General features: G+C 39.6%; 1 protein-coding gene across 3 annotated transcripts in view; it reads right to left on the bottom strand.

Moving 5' to 3' along the window:
* LOC136629089 (zinc finger protein 585A-like) overlaps positions 1–25,382 on the bottom strand; it is a 130,067-nt gene extending 104,685 nt beyond the window's left edge. For all 3 annotated transcript variants that reach the window (XM_066605209.1, XM_066605208.1, XM_066605207.1), the window contains exons 1-3: positions 25,306–25,382; positions 1,299–1,402; positions 1,004–1,183 (exon numbers count right to left, since the gene is read on the bottom strand). In XM_066605209.1, the coding sequence (XP_066461306.1) occupies positions 1,004–1,183; positions 1,299–1,355 (237 nt within the window). In that variant the 5' untranslated portion in view covers positions 1,356–1,402; positions 25,306–25,382. The remainder of the gene's footprint in view (positions 1–1,003; positions 1,184–1,298; positions 1,403–25,305) is intronic.
* Between the last annotated feature and the right edge of the window lie 584 nt (positions 25,383–25,966).

Below are 25,966 nucleotides of genomic sequence, written 5' to 3'. Positions count from 1 at the left end.
GCATCGCTCAGGGTTTTTCGGTTCGGCACGCTGAGCTAGAAGTTGGCCGCACAGAACTGGATCGGGTGCATTCATTCGACATTGCTTTGGATATTTTCAATATGAGATTGCAGGAAATTATTGAAAGGGCTGCTGTTGTGTTGGGGGGGGGGGGGGGCATGCCATAGTTATGTCATGGCCTGGTGGGAATGCTGCCCACCTCCTGTGGGTGGGTATAAAGATGGATTAAAGATTGGTTAGAGACTTGAGTAGGTAGGGATAAGTCTGTCATTTTTTTTTTGAGTTATTAATATTTATAAGGTAACCCTGTTTAAAATAAAGGCCGTGACCCTTCAAATCCATGCTGGCGTCTGTGTTTTCATTTCAGGTATATGTTTAGATATTAATATAGAATATAAGATTCCATGTACGGCCGAAGGCCAATTAGGGTCTGAGGCCTCATGGAATCTGAGCGGAAATGGTGTTAAAAGGTCTTTTGGGCATTAATTATTAGAGTATTGGCTTATTAGGTAGGTATTTAATAGAGTTCACTACAGGGTCAGCTGTGAGCGGCTGGAAGGTTCTGGAGGTTGTTGGGGAAACTTTGGAGCCCTGGTGATGGATGGTGATTAGTCTGAAGAGAATGGTGAGATGAAGCCTGATGGATCCTTCTGTGAAGCTCGGGCCCTAGCAACAAGAACTGATTGGTGAGAGAAAGCGAGTCCCGACATAAGGAGGTGCTGATAGGACGGAGGGCTTCAGTTTTTTTCTACAGCACCACAAGATTGTGCCCGCCCGCCATCTTGTTTAGCTTCCAGCTTGTTGTGGCATGTTTAAATGGGGGAATGCCACCTGCCTCCTGGGGGTGGGTATAAAGATGGATTCAAGATTGGTTATTGGTGTAGACTTGAGAATGTAGGACTCTATGCTGGTGTCAGTGTTCTTGGCGTTTTTTTTTCCAGGTATGTTAAGATATTAATATAGAGCATAAGATTCCATGTCCCAGCATTCCCTGCAGCATCACCTCTCCAGTCAGTAGCTCCATCATCTTGTTGATGAGTTCTAGAATCTTCTGTACATTGATGTCTTTATGTATCAGGGAGTGAGGTGGGGGCCCCAAGATTGGGCTCAGGGGTCTTCCCTGTCCATCACACGCAGGGGCCCGAGAGCCATCACTAGAGCTCTTCTTCACTACTGTGTAATCCTGTATATGGGGAGACAGCAATAAATATCACTACAGAAATTCACCTCTCCAGTGACATCATCTGTTATTACCATAGATGAGAATGATGTAATGTGACATCATCAGAATCTCTCACCTCTCCAAAGAGCTGGAAGATGATCTCTCTGGTGAGATTTACTACACTCTCCGCCATCCTGTTCGTGTTTTCCTTTTATCCTTGGTGGGTCAATCAAGAAAATTCTGTTGTATAGAAGATATCAAAAGATGTTCAGAAATTAAAGAAACCTGATGATGAGTCAATACCTCAAGATGAGGTAATAACGTTAAGATTTTAACCACTGTGTGCAATAATATTATGTACTGCTCCCCCCTGCGCCACAATAGTATGTACCGCTCCCCACCCCCACGAGCCACAATAGTATGTACCGCGCCCCTCCTCCCCTCCGCGCCACAATAGTATATACAACTCTGCCAAAGTTTGTACCACTCCATCCTATGCCGTAAGCCCTAGTTCACACAGGCAACAGGATATCATTGCAAAAAAACAAACAAATCACAGCGCTATCGCACCAGTGGTCCGTGTGATATCGTTGCTTTTGGCCCTAATCCCAGCCATTTATTGAATGGCTGTGATTATTTCATCGAGCTCTGGCTTTGATTAGCTGAGCTGCGGCACTCGTGAAGTAATCACTGCCAGTCCTTCGTGGAGGCGAGGATCATGATCATCCAGTCACCGGGGAGCTTCAAGGGAGAAGATATGTCGGAGAGGACAGCACTAGAGATGAGCGAACGTACTCGTAATGAGTACTTACGCACCCGAGTACCGCCATTTTCGAGTACTTCAGTACTCGCGCGTAAAGATTCGGGGGGCGCCGGGGGGGCGGGGAGAGGCGCGGCGGTGCGGGGGGTAGCAGCGGGGAACAGGGGGGAGCCCTCTCTCTCTCCCTCTCCCCCCCACTCCCCGCTGCAACCCCCCGCGCCGCCACGGCGCCCCCCGAATTTTTTCGCCCGAGTACGGTAGTAATTGAAAATCGCGGTATTCGGGTGAAAAAGGGGCGGGGCCGAGCACGTTCGCTCATCTCTAGACAGCACCTCTTTACTGTAAGAGCAGTGAGACTGTGGAACTCTCTGCCTGAGGACGTGGTGATAGCAAAATCCATAGAGGAGTTTAAGAGGGGACTAGATGTCTTTCTAGAGTGCAATGATCTTACAGGATATAGACCTTAAATAACCAGCGGGGCTGTTGCTCCGGGTCTTGGAGTCAGGGAGGAACTTACAAATGTTGAAAGAGGGATTATTCTGACTGCCATTATGGAGTCAGGAAAGATTTTTTTTCACCCAAATAGACTAAATTGGCTTCTGTCTTTTTTTTTTTTTTTTAACTTTCCTCTGGATCAACAAATGGGGGTGGAAACAGGCTGAACTAAATGGACATTATCTGCTTTCAGCCTAAGATACTATGTCACTTGATCCTGTATCATCTTCTTCACCCTTCTCCTCCTTTCTCAGACTACTCCTTATTTCTTCCACCCGCTCCTCTATCTGCTCCTCCACTGCTCCAATGGAGGGACTGTGTTCCCTTAGCCCCAAGATAGCAGCCACCCCGAGAAAGATGAAAGGTTGAACGGCCCAAAAATTAGAGCGGCCACAATGTTCAGGCACCTGGGAAGTGCCGACACCACTGTGCACAGGGCCTGAGGCAGGCGGCCGCTGGCCATCAGGCCGGATGCCTGCTAGAGTTGCTGCCAGCAGTATCAGTCACCTGGCCGCAGAGAGGAGGGAGCAGACAGGAGCCGCACCAAAGCTCCTGGATCAGTCCCTGCTGTGAACCGCTAGGCAGGCGGACTTCAGCCAGGCCCCCTCCGAGTGCCAGCACCTGGTAATGGAGCCTGGGAATGCTCAGGCCTGGTAGGTCTCACTAGACTCCGTCTCCAATGAGTCCTTAAAAAGGCTCAAAATGCTCCCCCGGGATAGGAGAGCATGCTGTGGGGAGAGAGCAGGCAGTCCTGCATCCGATAGTAACAGAATGGCAAGGATTCCAGGGGCTGGTGGACTGAGCTCTCCTGAGGACTTCCTGTCTCCTTACTTGGTAGGCCACACCCCTTCGGAGTCGCCGCATTTTTCCGTATTAGCCCGGTGAGTGCAGTGAGAGTGTCGTTATGCATCAACTGCAGCAGTCTGTCCTAATTTTCTATTTTGAATTGCTTTATCATTGCAGTATGAACAGTTAAGGGCTTTTACCCACTAGCGTTTTTTTAACGCTTCGATATCACTGCGTTTTTTTTTCAATGGGACTTTCTAACGCTAATATCACATCGCACAAAAATCGCAAAAGCACAAACTTGCGATATTTGTGCGATGCGATTTTAACATTGGGAACGTCCCATTGGAAAAAAAAACGCAGCGCTATTTCAGCGTTTAAAAAAAGAAAAAAACGCTAGTGCGTAAAAACCATAAATGGGAGAAAAGAAGCAATACCTCCTACAGCGCAACCTATTGCATGACAGCATGTTCAAAATATTTATTAAAAGCACCAAAAGGCGGAAGATTTTGAAAAAATATTGTCATTTTTCATATTTTCAACTACAATATCTCAAGTTTTTGATGAGGTATATAATTCCGTCTGTTTACTTTATTCTGGAAGCACACTGGAAAAACTTTAGTTTTGTTTTTTTTTAACCATTTAGGAAACGTACAAATTTAACATTTTGAAGAACATTTTGCTTTCCTACACCAAGCCAAGATTACAAAGGCTCATAGCTATCCGTATGATAGATACCCCCACAATTCACCCAATTTTAAAAATACACATCTTAATGTATTCATTTAAAGGTGTCATGAGTATTTTGACAGCAGGTTTTTTGTGGAGTTAATGCAATTTAGAGGAGAAAAATTCATAGTTTTGCAAATAGGTAACTTTACAGGTTTTTTTCTATAGTGCACATAAAAATGAGGATTTCCACCCCAAAGTTAATACCACTGAATGTCCTATATTCAGAATCATATCCATTATGGCCTACTATTATGTCACAAGAACATCTTACAGGAGAAGGTAAGGAAAGCCATCTGTGAATGTGAGCTGAAGACACGTTGGGTGATGCATACTAGTAAATCCATATAACAATGATTGAATAATATGTCTTTAAGAATGGCATAGTCAAGAGTCTTGACCTTAACCTTCTTGAGAGGCCGTAGTGGAGGAGCGCTGCTCTGCCCCTTACAGACTGCAGAGGCTTTCAGGGGACACTATCACAGAGCTCTGAAAGGATTAGACCCCACACCTTCTGAATGACCCCATCACTCATGTGGCTCAGAGGATGGACTCCCCCCCACCAGAAGTCCTTTGTCGTCTTGAATCCATGAGTCACTACAACCAGAATGGGCGAGTGGGCCCACCAAACAGCTCCTAAGAGACAGAAAGACAAACCCTGTGGAAAAGAGTAAAGAAGAAAAAAGGGAGACCCCCCGCCCCTCGACCACGGCCAGGCCCAGATCAATAGGACAGACATAAGCCCATATGAAGAGCCTAAGATTACTTCTTCTGTACCTTGCTTAAAGGGGTTGTCCCGCGCCGAAACGGGTTTTTTTTTTTTTTTAGCCCCCCCGTTCGGCGCGAGACAAACCCGATGCAGGGGTTAAACAAGAAAACTGCACAGTGCTTACCTGAATCCCCGCGCTCCGGTGACTTCTTACTTACCTGGTGAAGATGGCCGCCGGGATCTTCTCCCTCGGTGGACCGCAGGGCTTCTGTGCGGTCCATTGCCGATTCCAGCCTCCTGATTGGCTGTAATCGGCACGTGACGGTGCGGAGCTACAAGGAGCCGCTCTCCGGCACGAGCGGCCCCATTCAGAAAAGAAGAAGACCGGACTGGCGATTAGACGCTGAAAATTAGACGGCACCATGGAGACGAGGACGCTAGCAACGGAACAGGTAAGTGAATAACTTCTGATAACTTCTGTATGGCTCATAATTAATGCACAATGTACATTACAAAGTGCATTAATATGGCCATACAGAAGTGTATAGACCCACTTGCTTTCGCGGGACAACCCCTTTAATGATTCCATAAGAAGAAGGCACATTCAGCCATGGGAGAATCCTCTTTCCAAAGCAAGGAGTCCTAAATAAGATGTGAGGGGTTAATTCTAGATTTTCTCCTGTCTCAAATAAAATAGAGAAAAATAAGCTTTAATTTCACTGTCTGAAATTATTATCTTTCTGTATTTCTTTCTGTTCTTGTTATCTATCCTCCCTTTTCTCTCACACGAGTTCTTATCTATCCTCCCTTTTTCTTCCCTTCTGGGAAAGTATCCTTGAATACTTTTTACTTTGATAAACTGATCATAATATGTTGATGTACTGTCCTGGGAAACCAGGTGTCTTTGAAAGGAGTATTATTAATTGTTTCTCCAGATGTCCAGCAACCCTGGACATGCGCAGTGATTGAATCATTACGTAACAAATTCTTCTCTTTAAATTCTGTACTTTGCAAAGAATAAATCACTTCTTCTTTGGCTAACCGCATACCCGTGTGGTCATCCATCTGAGTTGTCTTTGAGTACTCAAACCTGAAACTGATTGGGAAGCAGACAGCATCAGCTGAACGGTCTGTCTAGACCCCCCCTAACATTACTTGGCGCCCAACGTGGGGCAGAGGCTAACTCCTTACCTGCAGCCGATACCTGATGACCCTACCTGCCGACCAGCCAGACCAGAGGCCACGGGACCCCAGATCTACAAAACACCGGTGTAAGGTAAGCCCTTGACTTGCCACTCCAGCTCTGGGCTTCCCTAACTTCAGTCCCGTGTTAACAGGAGGTGAGTCGCTGCATGTTTATAGGACGCTTCTGCCTGTTATTTACGGTGTTCTTAGTAACCGTGCTAGACGGAAGAACCCATATGTGTATATTGCCATGCTGTCTGCTGCAAGCATTGAACTGATAACTTTTTGTTGTGCTTTAACTGCCGGACTCATTATCTTAGCTGTAATTTGTTATAAGATTACAAAAGCCGCATATAGAGGTGAGCCGTGGTCTCCCCTATCTCCATAAAAAGGTCTGTGTGACAAATAAGTGTCCTGCCAGCTGCGGACCTGGCAGAAGGGACTGGCCTGATTTACCCGAAGGAAGCTGTGTGCATCCTAATACTGCATGATTGAGGTAAAAACAAAGGAACAAGTCAATAGTGCAAATAGGTGTCCTGCTAGTCGCGGACTTGGCAGAAGGGACTAAAAGGTCTGTGTGACCGCCGGATTTACCAGAGGAAGCTGTGTGCATCCTCAACACTGTGTGATAGTGGTAAATCAAGAGGTAAGTCCAATAGTCAAAATGGGGTCCGGCCAGTCTAAGACTTATCTGACACCCATCGAGATAATACGAGACGGGGAAGGGAAAGACATCTGTAGGCAAGCCTATAAAATATATAGACGGATAGGACTTAAAAAGGCGGGAATCTTTAACTATGAGTTCTGGCAATAGTACGGGAAAAAGCATGAAAGGTATCAGAGACGCCGGTTTAGAAAAAGGGACAGACAATATGGGAAACGTATGGGAAGGAGTATGCCTATATGGAAACAGCTAGAGAAATAGCAAAAGACAGAGAAAGCAAGTTAGCCGTGGGGAGAGAATGTAGTAAGTTGTTGAGAAAAGCAGGTGTTTAGAATTTTGGGAGAAGGGAGTCTTAGACCAGCAAGTTTGGGAAAGATTCAGAGATAGTCAAAAGGTTGGATAAAAGTATGTTAGATGGATTGAGGCAAGTGTAGATACGGCATCAATAGGTTATCAGAGAAAGGGAATCCTTTTATAGTTTGTGTTCCTTTGGGACATAAAGCAAGTTCATGCAGAATCTGTGGACAATTATGTGACAAATAACCATTATTGTTTGTCTTGTATGTCTTGATGTTATGTAATCTAATCTTTGTTGTACGTTTTAGTCTCCTTCATACAAGTGTAAGAAAGTTATACCCCACTCACGTCTGTGGGGGCTTTTAAGAATACAAGGGTTAAAAATGCAGAAAATGTTGCGCTGTTAGCAGCGCTTAGCATGTTGTCTTTTCTATGTGTTTAACTATCCCCTGCCGTCTGTGTTTCATATCCTCAGAGAAATATACCTTTTGTAATTACTAATGATTAAGGTTGTTTAAAGTTTGAATGTTATGGCTCCTTTCTAAAATCTTAGCTATTGTTCTGTTTCATAGAGAGATAAAATTCAGGGTCATAGAAAGGAAGACAGACATTGATGAAATAAGAAACTTGTAATGAATTACGTGAATTATACGGTTTTAAAAATAGAAAACATATAGGGATTTTAAGGTATATTTTTGCTTTTTGGGTAAATGTCAGTTCTGTGATTGGTTGGACGTCTGTATCACTGCTAAATGCTGTTAGTACTGTACTGTCTCTGAGAGAATGTTCTGTAGGGAAAATACGCAAACGGCCAGTATCAAAGGGGTGGAGCTAGATGATGTAAAAGTACGTAATGTTTCATCCCTCTCTTCTCCCAAAGGAGGGGGTGAGAAGCTCGGGCAGTTAGGAAAAGTTTTTTTTTTCAAATTTGTTAAGACATTGCAGGCAGGATCAGATTAATAATGAATTTGCTTAAAGAAATCATATTCCAATGTTATTCTGCCTTGTTGTAATTCATGTCTTTGTTATTTGTACTGATATCTTACAAGCCTTATCTGCATCCATCAAATTCTCACCAGATGGATCGGTACGGGTTGAAATCTCAGGTGACAGTTCAGAAGAGTTTTGTAAACTAACTGCTCTCTTGGTGGATCCGGCTCATGTATTTGTCTTGATAGCTACTGCAGAAACTCAGCTTTCCGCAGGTCCTGACAAACAGTAAGCCACCTCCAAGACAAACTCCAATTCTGCAAAACAAATCTTGTTCTCCTGGGTCATCGCTTAGCCCAAGGAACTGGACATCTGACATAGGGACAAAAGGCTGCTGTCCAAAAGCCATACCTGTACTTACACCTGCTGCGAAACTCCGCACCTTTCTGGGCCTTGTTTCATACTGCCGCCCATGGATCCACTCTGTTTCCTCTCTTATGCAACCACTCTATGACTGTCTTTCAATCATTCTTCTCTCTCTCACCCCTGAAGCTCAATTCTCAGCTCTCCACCCTTTTACACTTTACCATTTATTCTTTTCTGTACTGAATTTTCTGGCCATGTGATGACAGTATTGACACAAAAGCACGGAGGACAACCACGGCGACTTGAATACTACTCCATGAGGCTGGATCCAGTGGTTCGAGGAGCTCCCTCATGTGTTTGTGCGGTGGCAGCAGTACAGGCAATGGTTGACAAATCTTCGGAGTTGGTATTGGACTACCCCCTAGTGGTCCTCACCCCTCATGACATCCGGAGCATATACACGCAAGTGCAACCCAAGCACTTATTTCTGGCCTGTCAAATCCAGCTACAATGTGCTCTTTTCATTCTTTTCAATGTTGCTACTACTTTGAACCCGGCTACTCTTCTTCCAATTAAGTATCCTAGTTCAAAGGGGGGGAGGAGAAGACATAGGTGATCTAGGTATTGCAGATCAGCTACTTTTAAATTTTTTTTTTATTTTTTTTTGCAACAAGGTTCTGATCTATTTAAAATAGAATACCAGCCTGATTGTCTAGCGGTAATCGGTGCAAGGGGTTTCAGGAGTGCCAATTCAGCTGGCAGAAACTGAACCGCTAGAGGTAATGTTTAAAGGGTCACGATGCCTCACGCGCTTCCTTGTGCTGGAAGGTTCTGAAAGCATATTGGGAACTGACGTGATGGGACCCTTGGGAGGTTGTATCAAACTTCACCCGTCCGGTGAGGCTCGTATACACCCCGGGTCTGAAAGTCACCCGACCTTCTGTCGGATGGCAGCAGATCAAGCGACACCTCTCCCTGTCTTCACTCTTACGCACGCAGAGGAACAAGTTTTTAGTGTCATTCCTTCGAGCCTTTGGGCTACCAAACAGACGGACCTCGGCAGACTGTCAGTCCCACCGGTAATGGTTTACCTAAAGGAAGGGGAAAAAGCCCCCTTGGTCCGTCAGTACCCCCTGACACATGTCCAGGAAGATGCAATTGCAGACACTGTCTCTTCTTTATGTCAACTTAAAGCCCTTAAGGAATGTGTCTCTCCAGCCAATAGCCCTTTTGTTCCCGTTAAGAGAAAGAGTATAAAGGGCCAGCCAGACTGTCAGTATTTGTTTGCATTTATTTTCAGAGGAAAGCAGTACTGTTGGACAGTGCTGCCACAAGGGGCACAGAATAGCCCAAAACCATTTCACCAGATGCATGAAGCTGGCATTAGACGCCTGGCCAATTCCCGAGGGCACCGCCCTCTTGTAATATGTTGATGATTTACTTTTATGTGCTCCTGACCCAAATAGTTGCCTCAATGCATCACTAAGCCTTTTGTGTTTCCTCCATCAGAGTAGAATGGCTGCAAAGCTAGCAAAGACAAACTTCAGTTCTGCAAATCTTACGTAGTGTTCCTGGGCCACTGCCTAGGTCCAGGTACTAAACACCTGACGCTGGAACGCACGAAGGTGGTAAGTGACATGCAACTTCCCACCTCCCATGCTCAGTTGCGTACCTTCTTGGGACTGGTCTCATACTGTCGGCCATGGATACGCTCTGCCTCCATGACCATGCAGCCTCTGTACGACTGTTTGGGTTCACGGCCATTTGCCCTGACCCCGCAGGCCAAGTCAGCCTTCCATCAGCTGAAAGTACAGATAACCAGTGCACCCGCACTGGGGCTGCCAGACTATGACAAACCTTTCCAAATGTACGTCACTGAGATGGCGGGACACGCCACCGCTGTACTGACACAAATGCATGGTGACAAAAAGCGACCTGTAGCATACTACAGTGCCCATCTTGACGCGGTGGCTAGAGGGTCTCTATCATGCGTCCGAGCGGTTCTAGCAGTTTAGGCGCTACTGGACAAAAGTTCTGACGTTGTCTTAGATCACACCATGGTGATCTACACCCCACATGACATACATGGTATCCTGACACAGGTAAGCCGTCGTCATCTGTCCCTTGCTAGACAGATCAAAATGGAACTTGCAGTACACTCTTCATCCAATGTCTCATTTCAACGTTGCACCACTTTGAATCCGGCCACCTTATTACCATTAGGTGACACTGATTCAAATGGGGGAGTAAGTACAGGGGACCAGCTTTTTGCAAATTCCCTGACTGATGATGAGGAGGAGGCCTTTGATGCAGAACACCATCATGATTGTGCAGCGCTCATGGAGCAGGAGACAGCTGGGTTCGCACATGCCACTGACAAACCCCTCCTAAACCCCCACCTTGAAATGTTTGTGGATGGATCTAGAAACCTGAATGAGAAGAGCAGTTTTGTCACGGGTTATGCTGTGGTCACTCTGCATGAGGTACTGATAAGTAAACCACTGCCTCCACATATGTCAGCACAGGAGGCCGAGTTGTGCGCTTTGACTGAAGCCTGTAACTGCCAACATCTACACAGATTCCAGGTATGCGTTTGGTGTGGCACACGACTATGGGCCTATTTGGCGCGCATGGAGCTTCCTCACAGCTCAAGGCAAGCCGATAAAGAATGGTAAAGCTGTAAGTGCATTGATGAAGGCTATCATGTTGCCAGAACAGATGGCCATAGTGAAGGTTAAAGCACACACCCAGGGTCAGTCCATGGAAAGTAAGGGCAACGAGAAGGCCGATAGAGCAGCTAAGGCTGCAGCCCTACTGGACAGGAAGGACCATGTGTGCAACAAGGTAAAGACTCGGTCGGCCCCTCACTCTGATACAGAGGTGGGAACCTCTGAGGAGGGTGCGGACACACCGACGGGGACCACTTCTCCGACCAATGTGATACTTAAACCTACCAGGATGGAGGAGGAGGGATGAGCCCTAGCAGGAGGAAAGAAGGTAGAGAACGTTTGGATGATGGGAAATAGAGCATCTCTACCGGCCTCTGCCTATCCCACTCTGGTGTCACTGGCCCATGGAAAGGTACATGCCTTGCGCAATGCTATGGTTTCAATGGTAGACAAGGTTTGGTATGCCCCAGGGTTTGACAGGATGGCAAAAGCATATGTCAAGGCATGTGAAGTGTGTTTGTGTTACACATTCCTGGTCAGGTGGTGAAGACCCCTCGGAAATGCTCACCCCGACCATTGTACCCCTTCCAGAGGCTACAGATCGACTACATTCAGCTGCCCAAATCAGGCAGGTATGAGTACGTCCTTGTGTGCGTGGACCTGTTCAAAGCCACCACACAATGTACAGCAACTAAACTTGTGTTAGAACTTGTATGTAGATTTGGGGTACTAGAGACAATTGAGAGTGACAGAGGTACACATTTTACAGGTGAAGTGATGCGAGAGGTGATGTCAGCCCTGGGAGTGGAACAAGCCTTTCATACTCCCTACCATCTGCAGAGTTCGGGAAAAGTAGAAAAACTTAATGGTACTTTAAAATTCAAAATCCAAAAAGCCATGGCTGAAACTAGAAAACCATGGCCAGAGTGCCTCCCAATGGTTCTTTATTCTGTACGCACCATCCCCAATTGAAAGACAGGTCTTTCTCCGTATGAAGTGTTGTTTGGCTCAGTGCCAAGGTTAGGCCTGTACCATCCACAAGCCTTGCAGCAGGGGTGTGATAAGGTTATTGAATATGTACAAGAACTATGTCGTAAACTGAAAATAACACACGATCCAGTATTTTCCTCAATTCCAGACCCTGACGACCTAGAGGGGACTCACTCCTTGCAGCCTGGAGACTGGGTGGTCGTAAAAAAAGACACTTAAGAAAGGCCTTGGAACCAAGGTTTGACGGACCATACCAAGTTCTGTTGACAACGCCTACTTCGGTAAAAGTGGAAGGGAGAGCTACCTGGATACACGCCTCTCACTGCAAGAAAGTTCCCAGCCAAAGGAAAAGTGATGGGTGGGATCCCGGCGTTGTTTGGGGGGGGGGGGGGTAGGGTACTGGGCATTTTGATTTTGACATCTACATTTTGTCTTATTGGACTGTCCTCTTATTGGGAAACACCACTACAAACGATCCCCATTGAGAAGCGATGGACTGGATGGGCAAATATTTCCCACATGTGTATGCCCAACCTCAGGAGTGGAGAGGACATTTTGCGGACTTGTCTATTATCTGTCCCCACTCCTGTAGAGACTCTTCGAGACATATATTCAATAGTACACAATGATAGTGATGTAGTAGATGACAATGTTGTTCAGGAAAACACCTACCTTAATATATATGAATATTGTCCCCATTGCGATGCCGTTGAACATACACATTGGACGAATATGACTCGGTTTTAGGTGAGAAATGTTGCGTTGGCTGAAGAGTGTTATAATTTTACTTGTGACCCTAATGAAATCGGGAAATGTCAACAAATTAAGGTAATAATTTCATGTGTAGCTAAATGTACTGAATGCCGATTTTCTGCACCCATTTAAATGTCTTGATACCCTAGATGGACACAGAGTGCACCATTCCTACCTGGGGACCCGGCTGGAGCCGGCCCCAATGGGTAACAGGACCAGGAGAAAATGGTGGCTCTGATGTCCAAATGGGGGATTATGTTAGGGGTTAATCCTATTTTTAAATAACCTAACATAAGAAGGATAAGGAAACAGTGTAATAAATGTGACATCAGTTATTTGGTTGTATAATGTTATGCATTATGGAAATGAAAAATATGTAAAACATTCCGGAAGTTGCTAATAGAACTTGGATATAGAATCATATGTCAAAAGGTATATTCAAGCGTTTATTTGGATGACGATTTTAAAATACTAAATGTATGATTTCATTTAGCCATCTTGACTACAAGTTTGAACCTTTGACTAGAATATACTGAATATACTAAGTAGGTGGCTAAACCAGTTCTATGTGCAAACTAGAAACAATGCCCCCTCTTTTGATGTGCAAATTGTTGAACTTAACATGATGGGAATCTAAGATTACATTCTGGTCTGGGAAGAGGTGTAATTAAGTTTGTACTCAGACAGTGTGGAGTCAATCTTTATGATCATATGTAACTGTTTGATGGTCACTTCACACAGGAGTGTGCTGATACCTTTTGTTTAGAAGGCTTTGATTTACAGCCATATTGTAATCTGTTGGAATGAGGACTTGGTCAGCAATATCAGAAGTAGTTTGAAACTTAGTATCAGGTAACATTTGGAAACGCCTTCTTTTCATCTTGCATAAAAACTGGCAATGTTCAACAATAAAGTAGAATTCATTCTGATTCACTAGACTGTGTGTGTAGTGGCTTATTATGGTTTTCTATGAGTACTCATTATAACTTTCCTTTGAATTTGGACTCAGGCAACATCAGCACTGGTGTCCGTTGACAGACCCCCAACACTATGTATATATACACTGCAGAGTTCATCATATACTATATATACATTGCAGAGTTCATCATATACTATATATATACACTGCAGAGTTCATCATATACTAGATACATACTGCAGAGTTCATCATATACTAGATATATACTGCAGAGTTCATCATATACTATATATGTACTGCATAGTACATCATATACTATATATATACTGCATATTACATCATATACTATATATCAACTGCATAGTACATCATATACTATATATATATATATATATATATATACACACACTGCAGAGTTCATTATATACTATATATATACACTGCATAGTACATAATATAACATATATATATACTGCTGAGTTCATCATATACTATATATACACTGCAGAGTTCATCATATACTATATATACACTGCAGAGTTCATCATATACTATATATACGCTGCAGGGTTCATCATATACTATATATACACTGCATTGTACATCATAAACTATATATACTGCAGAGTCCATCATATACTATATATATACTGCAGAGTTCATCAGATACTATATATATATACACTGCAGAGTTCATCATATACTATATATATTTATATATATATACACTTCATAGTACATCATATACTATATATACACTGCAGAGTTCATCATATACTATATATATACTACAGATATCATCGCATACTATATATACTGCAGAGTTCATCATATACTATATATATATATATATATATATATATATACTGCATAGCACATCATATACTATATATACACTGCATAGTACATCATATACTATAAATATATATATACATACACACACACACTGCAGAGTTCATCATATACAATATATATACTGTATAGTACATAATATAACACATATATATATATATATATATATATATATATATACGCTGCATGGTACATCATATACTATGCATATACTACAGAGATCATATACTAAATATATACTGCATAGTACATAATATACTATATATATATATATATATACTGCAGAGTTCATCACATACTATATATATATATATATATATATATATATATATATATATATATACACACACTGCAGAGCTCATCAGATACTATATATATACTGCAGAGCTCATCATATACTATATATATACTGCAGAGTTCATCAGATACTATATATATATATATATATATATACTGCAGAGTTCATCATATACTATATATATATAAATATATACACTTCATAGTACATCATATACTATATATACACTGCAGAGTTCATCATATACTATATATATACTGCAGCGTTCAACATATACTATATATATATACTGCAGAGTTCATCATATACTATATATATACACTGCAGAGTCCATCATATACTATATATATATATATATACACACACTGCCTAGTCCATCATATACTATATATATACTGCATAGTACATCATATACTATATTAATACTGCAGAATTAATCATATACTATATATATATACTGCAGAATCCATCATATACTATATATACACTGCAGAGTCCATCATATACTACATATACACACTGCAGAGTTCATCAGATACTATATATATACACTGCAGGGTTCATTATATACTATATATATACTGCATAGTACATAATATAACATATATATATATATATATATACACACACTGCTGAGTTCATCATATACTATATATACACTGCAGAGTTCATCATATACTATATATATGCTGCAGAGTTCATCATATACTATATATATACTGCAGAGCTCATCAGACACTATATATATACACTGCAGAGTACATCAGATACTATATATATATATATATACATATATATTTATACACTGCAGAGTTCATCATATACTATATATATACTGCAGAGTTCATCATATACTATATATATATAAATATATACACTGCAGAGCTCATCAGATACTATATATATATACACTGCAGAGCTCATCAGATACTATATATATATACACTGCAGAGTTCATCATATACTATATATACGCTGCAGAGTTCATCATATACTATATATATACTGCAGAGCTCATCATATACTATATACAGTATATACTGCAGAGTTCATCATATATTATATATATACTGCAGAGTTCATGATATACTAGATATATATACTGCAGAGTTCATCATATACTATATATATATATATATATATACTGCAGAGTTAATCAGATACTATATATATATATATATATATATACTGCAGAGTTCATCAGATATTATATGTATACTGCAGAGTTCATCAGATATTATATAAATATACATATATATACACAGACACTGCAGAGTTCATTATATACCATATATATATATACTGCAGAGTTAATCAGATACTATATATATACTGCAGAGTTCATCATATACTATATATATATATATATATATATATATATATATATACTGCATAGTACATCATATACTATATATGCACTGCATAGTACATCATATACTATATATATATATATATATATATATATACATACACACACACTGCAGATTTCATCATATACAATATATATACTGTATAGTACATAATATAACATATATATATATATATACACACTGCATAGTACATCATATACTATACATATACTGCAGAGATCATATACTATATATATACTGCATAGTACATAATATACTATATATATACAGCATAGTCCATCATATACTATGTATATACACACTGCAGAGTTCATCATCTATATATATAAAATTGAATGTATGTCTGTGTGCGTGTGTGCGTGCGTGTCTGTCTGTTTGTCCTTTATGCGCTACTACACCATTCATCCGATCGCCATGAAACTTTGGGAAGTTGTTAAGTACACTCCTGGGAAGATTATAGGCATAGTACAAATATCCTACGATAAATTGCGCGCGTGCGAGCGTCGTCGAAAGTTACGCCCCCCCCCCCCCACGTAGATCGTTCGATTTCCATCACTGCCACTAATTCTCTCACTTCCCAATGTCGTAGAAACATGAAATTTGGCACGAGTATTGATTATGTCATGAATACGAAAAGCTAATGGGTCCCAACTCGATTATTCAATTCTAAGCGCCAAAGAATTAGCGTCCAAATTTTACGTACGGAATCTAATTTTCTCGCTTCCCAATGTCATAGAAACTTGAAATTTGGCACGAGCATTGATTATGTCATAAATAGGAAACGCTAATGGGTCCCAACTCGATTATTCAATTCTATGCGCCAAAGAATTAGCGTCCAAATTTTACGTACGGAATCTAATTTTCTCGCTTCCCAATGTCATAGAAACTTAAAATTTGGCACGAGCATTGATTATGTCATAAATAGGAAAAGCTAATGGGTCCCAACTCCATTATTTAATTCTATGCGCAAAAGAATAAGCGTCCAAATTTTACGTACGAAATGTAATTTTCTCACTTTCCGGTGTCATACAAACGTGAAATTTGGCACGAGCATTGATTATGTCATAAATAGGGAAAGTTAATGGGTCCCAACTCGATTATTCAATTCTAAGCGCAAAAGAATTAGCGTCCAAATTTTACGTACGGAATCGAATTCTCTCGCTTCCCAATGTAATAGAAACGTGAAATTTGGCACGAGCATTGATTATGTCATAAATAAGAAAAGATAATGGGTCCCAACTCCATTATTCAATTCTATGCGCCAAAGAATTAGCGTCCAAATTTTATGTACAGAATCTAATTTTCTCGCTTCCCAATGTCATAGAAACTTGAAATTTGGCACGAGCATTGATTATGTCATAAATAGGAAAAGCTAATGGGTCCAAACTCAATTATTCAATTCTATGCGCAAAAGAATTAGCGTCCAACTTTTACGTACGGAAAGTAATTTTCTCACATAGAAACTTGAAATTTGGCACGGGCATTAAATATGTCATACATAGAAAACGCTAATGGGTCCCAACTCGATTATTCAATTCTATGCGCAAAAGAATTAGCGTCCAAATTTTACTTACGGAATCTAATTCTCTCACTTCCTGATATATATAAATAAATGTATGTTTGTCTGTCGGTCCTTTATGCATTACTACACCATTCATCCAATTGCCATGAGACTTTGGGAAGTTGTTGAGTACACTCCTGGGAAGATTATAGGCATAGTACAACTATCCTACGATAGGTGCCGCGCGTACGAGCATCGTCGACAGTTATGCCCCCCAGACAAAGATCGTTTGATTTCCATCTCAAGCACGAAAGCAAAAGCATTACGACCAACGGGATGAGTGTTCAACCAGAAAATGATGCATCCGCCGAACGTTTCGCAAGACAATTGCTGGATATTGAGAATGCTGAGGTAACATGAAAGCTGTGCTGTGATTGGTTGCTATTTCTTATACTGCTGAGGTAACATGAAAGCTGTGCTGTGATTGGTGGCTACTTCTTATACTACTGAGGTTGCATGAAAGCTGTGCTGCGATTCGTTGTTATATATTATACCACTGAGGTAACATGAAAGCTGCGCTGTGATTGGTTGCTATATATAATACCGCAGAGGTAACATGAAAGCTGCGCTGTGATTGGTTGCTATTTTTTATATGGCTGAGGCAGAATAAAAGTTGCGCTGTGATTGGTTGTTATTTCTCTTACTGCTGAGGTAACATGAAAGCTGCGCTGTGATTGGTTGTTATCTAGATATATAAAAACGAATGAATGTATGTCTGTCTGCCTTCGCAGCAACGCGCGACGGGCAAGCTAGTATACTATATATATACACTGCAGAGTGCATCATATACTATATATATATACACTGCAGAGTTCGTCATATACTATATATATACGGCAGAGTTCATCATATACTATATATGTACTGAATAGTACATCATATTATATATATACTGCATAGTACATCATATACTATATATATATATACACACACACACACACTGCAAAGTTCATCATATACTATATATATATATATATATATATACTAGCTTGCCCGTCGCGCGTTGCTGCGAAGACAGACAGACATACATTAATTCGTTTTTATATATCTAGATAACAACCAATCACAGCGCAGCTTTCGTGTTACCTCAGCAGTAAGAGAAATAACAACCAATCACAGCGCAACTTTTATTCTGCCTCAGCCATATAAAAAATAGCAACCAATCACAGCGCAGCTTTCATGTTACCTCTGCGGTATTATATATAGCAACCAATCACAGCGCAGCTTTCATGTTACCTCAGTGGTATAATATATAACAACCAATCACAGCACAGCTTTCATGTTACCTCAGCATTCTCAATATCCAGCAATTGTCTTGCGAAACGTTCGGCGGATGCATCATTTTCTGGTTGAACACTCATCCCGTTGGTCGTAATGCTTTTGCTTTCGTGCTTGAGATGGAAATCAAACGATCTTTGTCTGGGGGGCATAACTGTCGACGATGCTCGTACGCGCGCCACCTATCGTAGGATAGTTGTACTATGCCTATAATCTTCCCAGGAGTGTACTCAGCAACTTCCCAAAGTCTCATGGCAATTGGATGAATGGTGTAGTAATGCATAAAGGACCGACAGACAAACATACATTTATTTATATATATCAGGAAGTGAGAGAATTAGATTCCGTACGTAAAATTTGGACGCTAATTGTGTTGCGCTTAGAATTGAATAACGGAGTTGGGACCCATTAACTTTTCCTATTTATGGCATAATCAATGCCCGTGCCAAATTTCAAGTTTCTATGTGAGAAAATGACATTCCGTATGTAAAATGTGGACGCTAATTCTTTTGCGCATAGAATTGAATAATCGACTTGGGACCCATTAGCTTTTCCTATTTATAACATAATGAATGCCCTTGCCAAATTTCAAGTTTTTATGTGAGAAAATTACATTCCGTACGTAAAATTTGGACGCTAATTCTTTTGTGCATAGAATCGAATAATCGAGTTGGGACCCATTAGCGTTTCCTATTTATGACATATTCAATGCCCGTGCCAAATTTCATGTTTCTATGTGAGAAAATTACATTCCGTACGTAAAATTTGGACGCTAATTCTTTGGCGCATAGAATTGAATAATGGAGTTGGGACCCATTAACTTTTCCTATTCATGACATAATCAATGCTCGTGCCAAATTTCACGTTTGTATGACACCGGAAAGTGAGAAAATTACATTTTGTACGTAAAATTTGGACGCTTATTCTTTTGCGCATAGAATTAAATAATGGAGTTGGGACCCATTATCTTTTCCTATTTATGACATAATCAATGCTCGTGCCAAATTTTAAGTTTCTATGACATTGGGAAGCGAGAAAATTAGATTCCGTACGTAAAATTTGGACGCTAATTCTTTGGCGCATAGAATTGAATAATCGAGTTGGGACCCATTAGCTTTTCCTATTTATGACATAATCAATGCTCCTGCCAAATTTCACGTTTCTATTACATTGGGAAGCGAGAGAATTCGATTCCGTACGTAAAATTTGGACGCTAATTCTTTGGCGCATAGAATTGAATAATCGAGTTGGGACCGATTAACGTTTCCTATTTATGACATATTCAATGCCCGTGCCAAATTTCACGTTTCTATGACATTGGGAAGCGAGAAAATTAGTTTCCGTACGTAAAATTTGGACGCTAATTCTTTGGCGCATAGAATTGAATAATCGAGTTGGGACCCATTAGTGTTTCCTATTTATGACATAATCAATGCTCGTGCCAAATTTCAAGTTTCTATGACATTGGGAAGCGAGAAAATTAGATTCCGTACGTAAAATTTGGACGCTAATTCTTTGGCGCTTAGAATTGAATAATCGAGTTGGGACCCATTAGCTTTTCGTATTTATGACATAATCAATACTCGTGCCAAATTTCATGTTTCTACGACATTGGGAAGTGAGAGAATTAGTGGCAGCGATGGAAATCGAACGATCTACGTGGGGGGGGCGTAACTGTCGACGACGCTCGCACGCGCGCCATTTATCGTAGGATATTTGTACTATGCCTATAATCTTCCCAGGAGTGTACTTAACAACTTCCCAAAGTTTCATGGCGATCGGATGAATGGTGTAGTAGCGCATAAAGGACAAACAGACAGACACGCACGCACGCACGCACGCACACAGACATACATTCAATTTTATATATATAGATATATATATACACATACACACACACACTGCTGAGTTCATCATATACTATATATATACTGCAGAGTTTATCATGTACTATATATACGCTGCAGAGTTCATCATATACTATATATACGCTGCAGAGTTCATCATATACTATATATATACTGCAGAGTTCATCAGATACTATATATATACTGCAGAGTACATCAGATACTATATATATATATATACTGCAGAGTTCATCAGATACTATATATATACTGCAGAGTACATCAGATACTATATATATACTGCAGAGTACACCATATACTATATATATACTGCAGAGTTCATCATATACTATATATATACACTGCAGAGTTCATCATATTCTATATATACACTGCAGAGTTCATCATATACTATATATATACTGCATAGTACATAATATACTATATATATACAGCATAGTTCATCATATACTATGTATATATACACTGCAGTGTTCATCATATACAATATATATATATATATATATATATATATATACACACACTGCAGAGTTCATCATATACTATATATATATACACACTGCAGAGTGCATCATATACTATATATATATATATATATATATATACACTGCAGAGTTCATCATATACTATATATATACTGTATAGTACATAATATAACATATATATATATATATACACACTGCATAGTACATCATATACTATACATATACTGCAGAGATCATATACTATATATATACTGCATAGTACATAATATACTATATATATACAGCATAGTTCATCATATACTATGTATATACACACTGCAGAGTTCATCATATACTATATATATACACTGCAGAGTGCATCATATACTATATATATATATATATATATACACACTGCAGAGTTCGTCATATACTATATATATACTGCAGAGTTCATCATATACTATATATATACTGCAGAGTTCATCATATACTATATATATACACTGCAGAGCTCATCAGATACTAGATATACACTGCAGAGTTCATCATATACTAGATATATACTGCAGAGTTCATCATATATATATATACACTGCAGAGTACATCAGATACTATATATATATACTGCAGAGTTCATCAGATACTATATATACACTGCAGAGTTCATCAGATACTATATATATACTGCAGAGTTCATCATATACTATATATATATATATATATATATATATATATATATATACTACAGAGTACATCAGATACTATATATATATATACACTGCAAAGTTCATCATATACTATATACAGTATGTACTGCAGAGTTCATCATGTACTACCCTGTTTCCCCGAAAATAAGACGCGTCTTATATTAATTTTCGATCCCAAATATGCGCTACGTCTTATTTTCAGGGGGTGTCTTATTTCGCCGCGGCAAATCCGTCTGTGGCCGCTAATCCCTCAATTGGCCAGCTTTGTGGACGAAATTTCTCGGAAATCTCGTCCACATGGGACAGCGAATCTGTCACGGCAAAGCTGGGAGAAGCCGGTGTTGTGGTGCGGATTCACCGGCCACAGAAACGGAAAAGCGTGCAGCCAGGTCGCTTCAAAACAAGCGGCTGAGTGCCGTGGGTTTTGAAGCAGCGCTTTCCCAGCAGAAATCTCGCTGTTTATCGCTGTGGCCAAACTGCGAGATTTCCGCTGGAAATACGATCTGTGAGAACCCAGCCTTAAGAATCACACAGGGTGCCTGACTCACACACAGGGACATAAAAAAATAAGGGCTGTAAAGTAACATACCTGTCTGCAGACAGAAGTTCCTGTACCACTTGTAAGCAGGGATGGTATGGCAGCTTCTGGCCACCAGGGGGAGCTCATCACAGCAGACATGTACAGCAGGAACAGAACATACAGTATGGACTTTTCCAGCCAGCAAGGGGAGCTCACAACAGCACACTCGTACAGCACAGCAGGGACAGGATAACAGCAGACTGTCTGCAGATCTACCTATACATCTGGAGGTAGGAGACAACAGGGATGGCAGCAGGGGACGGGCCTCTCGACTTGCCTGCACATTTTACTATGCCTTACTATCGAGGGGTGCCTTATATTTGGGACTTCTGCAAATTTCAGGGGGTGCCTTATTTTCGGGGAAACACGGTATATATACGCTGCAGAGTTCATCATATACTATATATACGCTGCAGAGTTCATCATATACTATATATATACTGCAGAGTTCATCATATACTAGATATACACTGCAGAGTTCATCATATACTAGATATATACTGCAGAGTTCATCATATACTATATATACACTGCAGAGTACATCAGATACTATATATATATATACTGCAGAGTTCATCAGATACTATATATATACTGCAGAGTACATCAGATACTATATATATACACTGCAGAGTTCATCAGATACTATATATATACTGCAGAGTTCATCATATACTATATATATATATATATATATACACTGCAGAGTTCATCAGATACTATATATATACTGCAGAGTTCATCAGATACTATATATATACTGCAGAGCTCATCAGATACTATATATATATATATACTGCATAGTACATCATATACTATATATAGTGCAGTTCATCAGATACTAGATATACACTGCATAGTTCATCATATACTATATATATACTGCAGAGTTCATCATATACTATATATATATATATATACTGCAGAGTTCATCAGATACTATATATATATATACATACTGCAGAGTTCATCAGATACTATATATACACTGCAGAGTTCATCAGATACTATATATATACTGCAGAGTTCATCATATACTATATATATATATACTGCAGAGCTCATTAGATACTATATTTATACTGCAGTGTTCATCATATACTATATATATACTGCAGAGTTCATCATATACTATATATATACTGCAGAGTTCATCATATACTATATATATACTGCATAGTACATTATATAATATATATATACTGCATAGTAAATAATATACTATATATATATACTGCTGAGCTCATCATATACTATATATATATATATATATATATATATATATATACTGCAGAGTCCATCATATACTATATATACGCTGCAGAGTTTATCATATACTAGATATACACTGCAGAGTTCATCATATACTATATATACGCTGCAGGGTTTATCATATACTATATATATACTGCATAGTACATCATATACTAGATATACACTGCAGAGTTCATCATATACTATATACACGCTGCAGGGTTTATCATATACTATATATATACTGCATAGTACATCATATACTAGATATACACTGCAGAGTTCATCATATACTATATATATATATATATATATATATACACTGCAGAGTTCATCAGATACTATATATATATACTGCAGAGTTCATCATATACTATATATATATATACTGCAGAGCTCATTAGATACTATATTTATACTGCAGTGTTCATCATATACTATATATATACACTGCAGAGTTCATCATATACTATATATATACTGCAGAGTTCATCATATACTATATATATATATACTGCAGAGCTCATCATATACTATATATATACTGCAGAGTTCATCATATACTATATATATACTGCAGAGTTCATCATATACTATATATATACTGCATAGTACATTATATAATATATATATATACACTGCATAGTAAATATACTATATATATATATATATATACTGCTGAGTTCATCATATACTATATATATATATACTGCTGAGTTCATCATATACTATATATATATATATACTGCAGAGTTCATCAGATACTATATATATATACTGCAGAGTTCATCATATACTATATATATATATACTGCAGAGCTCATTAGATACTATATTTATACTGCAGTGTTCATCATATACTATATATATACTGCAGAGTTCATCATATACTATATATATACTGCAGAGTTCATCATATACTATATATATACTGCATAGTACATTATATAATATATATATATATACTGCATAGTAAATAATATACTATATATATATATATATATATATATATATACTGCAGAGTCCATCATATACTATATATACGCTGCAGAGTTTATCATATACTAGATATACGCTGCAGGGTTTATCATATACTATATATATACTGCATAGTACATCATATACTAGATATACACTGCAGAGTTCATCATATACTATATATACGCTGCAGGGTTTATCATATACTATATATATATACTGCATAGTACATCATATACTAGATATACACTGCAGAGTTCATCATATACTATATATATACTGCAGAGCTCATCAGATACTATATATATATACTGCAGAGTTCATCAGATACTATATATATATATATATATATATATATATACTGCAGAGTTCATCATATACTAGATATACACTGCAGAGTTCATCATATACTATATATATACTGCAGAGCTCATCAGATAGTATATATATATATATATACTGCAGAGTTCATCAGATACTATATATATATACTGCAGAGTTCATCAGATACTATATATATATACTGCAGAGTTCCAGGTTGTATTTTGTTGGGATTGAAAGAATGTTCAGAAGACAATAGAGATTTAATTAGTGCATCTTAAAAGGAGCCAACTGATGTGTATGAAAGGGTTAAAGACACGGGGCTTCACACAATAATAAGATACGTTCAGCTCTTACCTCGTGGGGTTTGTTTGTCTGGGATGTGAAGGGTCTAACGGGTGCTGATAACACGTGGGGAGGAGAAGGAGGGAAGCCCTACTCATTCCAGGAAGGGAAGTGACGTTTGCGTTCCACCTGCGGCAGTCATGCGTGTCACAGACCGGAAGTAGCCTGTATGGAGTACAGAGAAGACGCTTATGGATGTGAGGAGGGAATTCTAATCAGATTTGATGGGGAAATGAAGGACTGATCGGGCAGCACCACGAATATAGTATAAATCCATCAGATAGAACCTCTAGTGATATGCAGACACAGGAGTATTTTGTTCACATACATGTTCTGATTGTCCTGAATTTGGCTTTACCTCCACATGGTAAATGCCGGTCAGTCTTTGGAATATAAAGTAAAAGCAAGAATAAACAAAAACAAGAGGGGAATGGTATAAAGGACGAGGGATGAGGCAGGGCCTCTCATGGCTGTATAGGTCTTATGATGGGTGTTTACTCAGGTGGCCTCTGTAGGGAGTAGTAAGTAGTGTCTGCCTGTGCTCAGTGGGGTCTGCGTTGTGTGGGCGCCCTGTAAGACATCCTCACAACTTCCCAAACTAACCCATGTAGACCCTCTGGTACATTTGATGCGTATTTCCTGCGGCCGCGGGGTCTGCCCATCTGGGCTGTAT

This window comes from Eleutherodactylus coqui, chromosome 5 (assembly GCF_035609145.1).
Source record: "Eleutherodactylus coqui strain aEleCoq1 chromosome 5, aEleCoq1.hap1, whole genome shotgun sequence".
NCBI classification, from domain to species: domain Eukaryota; kingdom Metazoa; phylum Chordata; class Amphibia; order Anura; family Eleutherodactylidae; genus Eleutherodactylus; species Eleutherodactylus coqui.
The sequence above is the reverse complement of the archived record's forward strand: the minus strand, read 5'-3'. Positions and strand labels throughout refer to the sequence as shown.